The sequence below is a fragment of the Monodon monoceros genome, unplaced genomic scaffold (assembly GCF_005190385.1).
Source record: "Monodon monoceros isolate NGI ecotype Baffin Bay Population unplaced genomic scaffold, NGI_Narwhal_1 Super_Scaffold_14, whole genome shotgun sequence".
In the NCBI taxonomy this organism is placed as follows: Eukaryota; Metazoa; Chordata; class Mammalia; order Artiodactyla; family Monodontidae; genus Monodon; species Monodon monoceros.
In genome coordinates, this window is record NW_021703770.1 from 74191614 (window position 1) to 74201138 (window position 9525).

The 9525-nt window shown below is 45.1% G+C and overlaps 1 protein-coding gene across 4 annotated transcripts in view; it reads left to right on the forward strand.

The window, feature by feature from the left end:
- Positions 1-8893, forward strand: part of PCMTD1 (protein-L-isoaspartate (D-aspartate) O-methyltransferase domain containing 1) — a 59755-nt gene extending 50862 nt beyond the window's left edge. For 3 of the 4 annotated variants that reach the window (XM_029222554.1, XM_029222555.1, XM_029222551.1), the window contains 3 exons: positions 357-528; positions 2039-2162; positions 7404-8893. In XM_029222554.1, the coding sequence (XP_029078387.1) occupies positions 475-528; positions 2039-2162; positions 7404-7768 (543 nt within the window). In that variant the 5' untranslated portion in view covers positions 357-474 and the 3' untranslated portion in view covers positions 7769-8893. The remainder of the gene's footprint in view (positions 1-356; positions 529-2038; positions 2163-7403) is intronic. The other variant, XM_029222552.1, reaches the window with a different exon arrangement.
- The last annotated feature ends 632 nt before the right edge of the window (positions 8894-9525 follow it).

Genomic DNA, 9525 nt, shown 5'->3' on the forward strand with positions numbered 1-9525 from the left:
TTCTCTCGTTTGACCCTTGGGATTCTCATCCTTATTGTATGTCCTTTGTGGGCATCGCAAGGTTGCTGTTGTGGTGGCTTTTTCACTATATTCACCTTTTAAGCCTTAAGTAAGGTTTCAGTGTGGCAAAAAAAAGGTTAATGTTTTGAAAAAATGTACACTGCATCACTGATAATAAAACAATATATTTGATCAGTGTTAAACTTCATAAATCTGATATTTCAGTCAAACTTTATAATATTTTATCCTTATAATTAATTTGGTAACTTCACTATTTCAAGAAGCTAGACTCTGTTAATTTGTTTAGATCTGATCTTTTGCTTAATGAGGTAAAATGCCGTCTGTTTTCCGTATAGATTCGAGTTCTGTGAGCCTGCATTTGTGGTTGGTAATTGTCTGCAGATAGCGTCAGACAGCCACCAGTATGACCGGGTCTACTGCGGGGCTGGAGTCCAGAAGGACCACGAACACTACATGAAGATACTGCTGAAAGTCGGGGGCATCCTGGTCATGCCTGTAGAAGACCAGGTAGCTTCCACTGTCCTTTCACTTGACGTAGGAGACGCACTTAGCGTAAGACGGGAAGCGTTACCTCAGTGAAAGGTACACTGTAAGTGTTAAGGAAGAAATAAACACTCTTCACAGATCTGTCTATAGAGGAGAACATTGAAACGGGCTCTTGACTATTAACCAAGGCAGGTGCGGAAAAGACCCGTTAACTAGGGTTAGGAGAGCCGCACTGAGCTGCTCCCTGGTCCGGGTGAGGGGCGCGAGTGCCACTGAATGTGGTAACTGCTTCTAGCTGAACATATGAAAAGGAAATCCTGTTTGCGGTTTGGTTTGAACTGCTTAACTCCATTCCAGAAACGAGTAAATTTTTGGATCTTCTCTTAGTATATGTAGGCGCATTTGAAAGTATTTTTCACCTATTGTCTGCCTTTGGTTTGGAATTATTAGGTATAATAAGTGTATGAAATACTAATTTATTCAGAAACTGGGTGGCTCTTTTACTTTGAAATTTTATAAATATACATTGCAAAAAATATCTTTTATATTCATATTAACCTACATCTGAGATGTTTAAAACACCTTGTGGTTTGTAAGTAGAAGATCGATTGTCCAAGATGACTGGGACATAGTGTGGTCGTTTTGGAGTTTGTGTATCTGAGGGTCCCCTAAGTTCACACATGTGATTTGCAGGTCAGAGGATTTCACCATCACCACGTACTGTGTTTGTCAGTTATTAGAAAGAATATAAAGCATTCATTAAAACACATTCTTGGAAAAATGTTACTTGAATGCTTCTGGAGTGTTGAGACTCCCAGATTAATCGTCTTTTTCTGTTTTCCTTTAAAGAGACGTTTTTAAACATTTAAAATATGGTTTCCCATTGGTATTTTATTGAATATTTATTATATACTATTGTACTAATGTAAAATATAATAGGCTGATTGCTATAATATAAATTGAAGATACTAATTCATCTTCCTTCAGTCATGTACTGAGCTAATATTTTTTCTCTAGAACTGATGGTGGGTATTTGCTGAGTGGGTAAAACTTCTCATCCCCTTGTGACTAATTACATATATCTGTGAAATGTCAAGTTGGGATTAGAATTAGAATCTGTATTTTATAACCACCATGGAAGATCATGAAGTTGATTCGTTGGTACAGTAATGAAAACGTCTTTTTACTAATACAACACTTTAACCAAACAACTGAACCTGTGTGAGACGTGTGTTTTGGGGGCCAGTGGCAGGTGTGGGTTGGAAGAGTACCCCTAGAAGCCCTCAGACCCCAGATACAACCTGCAAAGTCATGCCTTTTGAGCTCAGGTGTCTGTCTTGAACAGCAAGTATTTGTAATTCCTCCTGTATCATTTTATGGTAAATATTTAAACGAAAGTAATTTGCTTGCATTCAGATACAAGTGATTATATAGCAATCACTGCTGTTATTCTGTTAAAACAAAATTGTGACTCTAAGGTGATCACACTTCCAAGATTAAGCCATTCTATTTCTTTCCTCCCTCTAAATAGTTAACACAAATTATGCGAACTGGACAAAACACTTGGGAAAGTAAAAACATCCTTGCTGTGTCATTTGCCCCACTTGTGCAGCCGAGCAAGAATGACAGTGGCAAACCGGACTCTGTGGGCCTCCGTAAGTAACCGCTGGGCCTTTCTGACTGGACTGTGGCTTATGTTGTTCAGCAGCTGTGCTTGGGATTAATGGACTGTGTTAATGATGAAGAGTTAAGTAAATAATGCAGTAATATATTCCATGGATTTATTTATTTATTTTTTTGATAAAGCTCCTACCTTGCACCAGACCCCTGTTAGCTGCCTTCATGGAGGCATGAAAAGAAGGGGCAGGTCAAATGAAAAGATGACTTTATTACTTACAGTTGTGAAATTATTAATTATGGTAAATTTGTTGGCATCATTTTCCATACAGAGGGACAGCAGACACAAAAGCCTTTCTTTAGGCTGAAAAGAGCTTGCTCGTTCCAAGACCAGCAATAACTTTCAGGGTCGCTGAAGCTCCTCGGCTGGACTGCAGAGGACAGCTGATGGAGACTTTCCTTGTCCTCAAGGAGAGAGTCAGTGTTGATGGGGGTGGAGTTGTTTGAAGGTAGGAAAATGGTGGACGAAAAAGAGGGCTCTAAAGTTTTACCCTGAGCCCCTCACTGAGTGATGGTACCATTTATTGCTGTTGAGGACTGAGGGTGAATAGCTTGGAAATCGGTGTAGGAAGATCAGAGACTTTTATTTTGGCTGGGCTTGAGTTTCCATTAGGTAGGCATGTGGGTGTCACCCCGCTGCACGAGCTAGGAGGATAGGTGAGGAGTCGCTGGGACTGGGCCTGTGATCCACCAGGTCAGAGCTGGACCACGAGCAGAGGCAGGGCCGAGAAGTGGGGGGGACAGCAGTGTGCGGTGTGCGAGACCGGACTTTGGAGAAGGCGGGAGCGCTGAGCTCCCTGAGGGCTGCTGAGACCCTGAGGAAGAGCGGTGAGCACGGCCGTGGTTGGCCCAGCGTGTATCATGGCTTTGGAGACCAGTAAGTAAAGTTCTTTGCCAATAATGAACTTTAGAACTTTACCATAGTAGACTTCTTGGTTTAATTTGCTTTCTAAATGAATTTATTTCATAGGAACCTGGGAGAGATTTCATTTTATTTTCAGGGTTATTTTACCCTCTTGCAACCCATGTGGTTTTGTGGTCTTTTGGGGTGTTTTATTTTATTTTATTTATTTACTTTTGGCTGCATTGGGTCTTTGTTGCTGCGCGCGGGCTTTCTCGAGTTGTGTTGAGCGGGGGCTACTCTTCTGTGCGGTGCGCGGGCTTCTCATCGTGGTGGCTTCTCTTTGTTGCAGAGCACGGGCTCTAGGTGCGTGGGCGTTAGTAGTTGTAGCATGTGGGCTTAGTAGTTGTGGCATGCAGGCTCTAGAGCGCAGGCTCAGTAGTTGCAGGCACGGGCTTAGTTGTTCCGCGGCATGTGGGATCTTCCCGGACCAGGGCTTGAACCCATGACCCCTGCATTGGCAGGAGGATTCTTAACCACTGTGCCACCAGGGAAGCCCTGGGGTGGTTTTGAGAATTAAATGAAGTAGTGTTTATAAAGTGCTTAGCGGGTAATAATGGCTTAGTAAAGAATAGTGTTGGGATTTTGGGAAGGTCAGTAAATTACACCCGTTTCCCCTGCTCAAGTTCTTACCAGTGGAGAGGTGGACTTGGGGACTAGGTAGCTAGGAATTGAAATGGAATAGGATGTGTGGAGAATAAGAACACGTTTGCTTTTCTGTTAAAATAAGTTAAAATAGGTTTCTGTGTAGAGAACATTATTTCATTAATTATAGGGAATAAAAATGTGAAAGAATGTTAGCACAAAAAAACCCTAAAAAATACATGTGCAAATCCTTTGCCAAATGTATTTTGTAGCTATGAAATTGCTCATATAAGCAGTTACTAAAATGTATTTATAACTTTTCCTCAGGTTCATCACAAATTTTTATTCAACTTAAAGTCATATTTCTTTCTTTGGTATAAGACATTATAAAAGTAAATTTCACAGCAGGCCCTTTAGAAGGGGTGAAGGAAAAACCCTACACCAACTAAAGGAAAGCTCTGTTTCCTTTATACACCACCTGCCGAATCCTCCTGTCATCCAGACCTGTGGGTTCTCCTCCCTGAGCAATCCTGCAGTCTGCAGACCCCAGCGAGCTGGACTGGGGTCTGGTGCAGTTGCGGCGCTCGCCGGTGCTAGCACAGACCCCGCAGGCTGCAGGCTCTGTCCTCCTCCAGCTTCTCACAGGCTGCTTGTGAATCAGGTCCCCATGACCCCTCCTAGAGTTTGATAATTTGCTGGAGCGGCTCCCAGAATGCAGGAGCACAGATTAATCATTAGGTTGACTGGGGAACAGCCAGATGGGAGTGATGCCCGGGGCGGGGGGTGTGGGCGGATGCGGACCTCCACGCCGTCTCTGCAAGCACCACCCTCCCAGCGCCTCCAGTTGTTCACCAGCCCAGAAGCTCTCCGAGCCCTTTCCATTAGGGGCTTATATGGAGGTTCGATTGATTAAATCATCAATTCTCGGTGACTAACTCAACCTCTAGCCCCTTTCCCGTCTCTGGAGGGGTAGCCTGAAAGTTCCATTTCTCTAATCCCATGGTTGGTGTGCCCGACAGCCAGCCTAGCACCTTGAAGGGCTTAGTGAAAGTCACCCCGTAACATCAAGTCACGTGTGGTTGAAGGGAGCCTCTCATGAACACTAAAAGGCACTGCTTTTCACTTTGATGCTCTCATCACTTAGGAAATTCCACGTGTTTTAGGAGCTCTGTGTCAGGAAGGGGAAGCCAAATGTACATTTCTTCTTATAAATCTCAGTATCACAGAGGTCAGGAGATTTCATGAACTGTTGAACTGCACCACACTGAGCCATACGAAGTTGCGGTTTTGTAGGTTAAAAATGGGGTTTGACCTAAATCCAGTGCCCTTTTCAGTGTTACTTAACAAATAAAAATGAAAGTGCTGACTGCTAGGTTCCTATAAAATCTACATAGAGACCACCTTTTGGGAAACAAATAGAGCTGACGTGTGTGTTAGAGATAACCTTCATTGTAGTTTTGGCCTGAAAGCTTCAATTCACAGTAAAATTTTATAGCAGTCAGGACTAGTGTTGTCTGTCCGGTCCATTGAATCCTTCTCGTGACTAGAAGCATTAGGAACAAGGAGGGTTGCAGTGCAGAAAATACTGGGATTTTTGAATAAGTAGGGCTGAGAATTGTCTAAAGGTGTTCGTATTATCAGAAAAACGTTTAAATGAGGCTCTTGTGGGTGCTACTTTAGGACCTGTGAGTGTTAGAAGCGACTGAATGGAGCCAGGTCTGAATCCTTTTCCAGTCCGGGTCCGGTCGGTGCTTCTGAAGTCGGGCTGCCCCGGCAGTCGTCGTGGTGATCGTGTCCCTGGAGGAGCAGGCAGTGCTGGCAGAGGAGGAGGACAGTGGACGTGTTGGGAGAGCGCCCGGGGTGTGGGCGGGTCACACCCACAGGGACGGCCGAGAAGTCTAAGTACTCTTTCTCTTCTTTGTAGCTTCTGAAGCTCTATCCCCGCTTGTTCTCTACCCTGCTTCCTGCAGTGGTCCCTTGACCTCTGGCCTCCCTCCCGCCGGCGCCCCCCGCGGGGGCCGTCCTGGCCTTTGGGGCTGATGACCCCATGACTCCCGTCTGCAGCCGGGCCTTGCCCCGAGCCGGGCGCTGGAGGAACTGCCGCGGCTGGAAAGGGCCGGCACGTCGCGTGGCCTCTGGGCCCCGAGCACCTTGCCGGCCCCTCCCCGCTTGCCTCGCCCGGCACTGACGGGCTGCCCCCGTGTGAAAGGCCCACGGGGTGGTGGCAGCGCCCAGACCTCCATTTAGGACACACAGCGCGAGCAAAGCAAATCTTTATCTTCTCCTCCCCGAACTGTGCTTTCTCTTTGTCATGTGGGTAATCAGCATTACATCTGCCTCGCCGCTCGGGCCAAGACCCCGTCCGTCCAGTCCCCGTCCGTCCTGTCTTCACAGCAGAACTCAGGCTTATCCCCTGTCTCCGCCCCAGCGTGGTCCTGTCTCATGCCGGCCCTTGGCACGCCCGCTCCTTCCCTTGCCAGCTGCCACCCCACAGAGGGGCCGGGCCGTGCTCTTCCATTTTGGGTTTCAGTAGAAGAGTCTGAAGAAGAGGTTTTGTAGCAGGCCAGGAAGTATGTGCTAAGGGATCTTGGAATTGGTCTAAAATGCCTCCTGCCTGGAGTTTTATGAAAGACCACATCTCCCGCTGCAGGATGTGCCCAGCTTGTGACTGGGCAGAGCCCCGGGCACTAGGGCAGGAGGGAAGCACCCAGGACAGGATGTGTACCCTCAGGCCCTTTGTGGGGGGGTGAGGAAGGGCCCCAGGCCTCTTTCCTACCCCCCGCCCCCAAGGGCTCACAGCTGAGGGCAAAGAGCGGCCACATACACATTCGGATAAGTGACACGATCACAGGAAGGTTGGGAAGGAGGTAGCTAAGAACAAGTACCAAAAGTAAGGGGAGAAGTGATGAAGGCTTTCTTGTGCTGTTGAACTGAGGAGGGCTGTGTTTTGTTTTGTTAGGTATTTGAGAAGAATCCTTGATAAGGGTTTTATTCCCACAGGGGTGGAAACTGGGAAAAACGGATTTCAGGTGGGGACCTGAGAATTTTCTTTGTCTGGGTGCAATGCACTGGAGGAGGCCACCAAGAGGGGCGTGTGGCGCTAGGCCTTAACACCTGCGCGCCGGTGGGAGGCAGGAGTGAAGCAGACAGGGCCTGTTCCGACTCTCCCCGTGTGCTAGATAGAAGCGAGCGTCAGCAGCTTAGGTCTGTGGTGTTTCGGGGCTGCTAAAGTGTGCGCCATGATTTCTGGGGGCCCTTTACCTGTGAACCAGTTCTGCCTGTTGATTTACAGAAAGATGGAAACTGTGTGTGCATGCGTGTAATAGTTTAGAGCTCAGACTGAGGCAGCTGTTCAAACAGTGCCTTCATTTGAGGTTTTTAAACAGGTCCTTTACATGCTTTTCAACATCAGAAAGTACAGAAAATGTGTAGGGTAAAAGCTCTTCTATTCTTGTCCCCTAACTGCTTAATTCACATGCGCTCCAGCTGTTGTAAGTTATTTATCCTCCCCGAGAGGGTTTATGCTCATACCTGGGGATGCGCACACGTCCGTACACACAGACCCCGGTGCCGTCCGCTGTCCTCAGTACTGCAGTGGTCTGGCACATAGTAGGCGCGCTTCCTAAAATCTGTGTTAGATGAACGTCAGTTTTTTATGTCCTGTCTCCTAATATTCACTAAGAAGTGAACAGTATATAACGTTGTACTTCTTATGTTTTTCGTGTGTTTTTAGCCCCCTGTGCTGTCAGGAATCTGCAGGACTTGGCTCGTATTTACATTCGACGCACACTTAGAAGTTTCATACACGATGAGATGCAGGCCAAGGGCGTTCCTCAGAGGGCTCCGCCCAGAAGGAAAAGGAAGCGGGCCAAGCAGAGGATTAACACTTACGTCTTTGTGGGGAATCAGCTCATCCCTCAGCCTCTGGACAGCGAGGAGGAGGAGAAGATGGAAGAGGATAACGCGGGGGAGGAGACAGGCCGCGGCGCCGCCCGCGAGCAGGAGACGCCGCCCCAGAACTTGCTGAGGGAGAAGATCATGAGGCTCCCCCTGCCCGAGGCTCTAAAAGCGTACTTGACGTACTTTAGGGAGAAGTAACTTAGAGCAAGAAGAAAGAATGCCTACTGATAATTCCTTTAGTCTTGAAAATGTAGCATTTGTTAGAAGTTAAAAGAGAATTCTTTCTTTCATCAGAGTGAATTTTTAGTGGAAAAAGTATAACTTGTTTCTGTCTTGGTAATAAAAATGATGTATTCTGTGATTAAAAAGAATCCCTTTTATAAAATATATTTTTCTTTAAATCTTGTTAAAATTGCTGTTTTAACTTGGAGCGACTTCAAGAGTGGAATGTAACAGTAGTCAAGACTGGGTCCTTCAGACCCTCATCTGGTTCCTTACAGACTAGTAGTGGTGAGGGTTGGATTTAATCTTCCATAAGGTGAAATAATCAGGAAGCATATGTAGTCTGATTCCAATTGCAGCCATTTGCATTTCCTCCATGAAACCTTTATCTAACAAGGAAATCAGAAGCTTTGTGTGTTGCAGTCACTATTGCTGAGTTGCTGTAGGTCTGTTCCGGGCAATGTATGAGTGCAATAACAATGCAGATACGGAGTAACGTAGCTTTAAAAAGCCTCCTTTCAGGGAGTTCAACAGCACTGCTACTCTTGCTCTTGAATCTGTTGCCAAAAGACACGGGGAAAACATCTGCTTCTCTCATAGAGATTTTAGGAGCGCGTCAGGTGAATATTAAAATAAAACGTATGTACTTAATACAACTCTTAGTTTGGGTGGACCCTTTACATTTCCAGTATTTAAAAATGATGAGGTTATCTTACTCTGAAGATTTAGAAGATAGTATATTTAGGACGGTTTTCCCTGTAGTCCACTGTATAAAGTATTTGCTTTAAGAGAGTCCGTTTTTCTACGCGACTGTTGATGGCTCATCGGTGAATCGGCCTGAGCGGGCTGGTCACAGGTGCACTTTAGCAAAGGAAACTCCTGGTTCATTGGCAGGTTCATCCTTGACAAGCAGGGCTGCGCCAGCCTGCATTTGCTTTGAAATTCATCCTTGTAGCATAGGAAGTATTCACAGAAATTATATGTAGATGACCTTTTCTTTGAAAATTCGGAATCATAGTGTAATCTTTGGGACCTACACTGGGCTCATTTAATTTCTTCCCATGTTTTTATTTTGTTCTTGTTTCTTGTGGTAAAGTAACAGTGATTTTCATTTTTTTGATTAATACCCCATACTACTGTATTCATTATTTGAATGTCAGTAGTGAAACAGGTGGTAAATGCCATTATTAGTGTGTTTCTTTTCTTCCTACTAGGGCCTGAAGAGTCATGCCTTGTTTAAGAAAGTATACAGTGTAGCATATTTACTATTTAGTGTTCCGTGGATTATATATTTTTTAGAAGGAAAAATTTGAGAGTATCACTTATCACCACCAGCATCACTGTTACAACTGTTGAACAAGTGTGCTTGAGGAAACGCAATCGATGTGTAGTGGAAGGATTATTATGTCTCTGCAAAGATTCAACCGTTAGATAAATGGTTTAAAAAAAATCTCAGCTCTGGTAATTCCACACATCTAAAAACAACTGTTTGAAATAGTCTAAGCATGAATCATCCCAGGTAAATCAGGATATTTTAGTAATGTGAAAGATAATTTCGTGGAAGCTGTTCGTTTTTTACCATTGACTGGGCTTGGGCGTTGGGGGTATCTCCACAATTTTTCTTAGGCGATTACTAAGCTGTTATTGTTAAGAAATGCCCCATTCATTTCTATCAAGGAAAAAAAAATAGTTTCATACTATTGTCACGTTAGAAATGTTCCTTTTATTTTGAA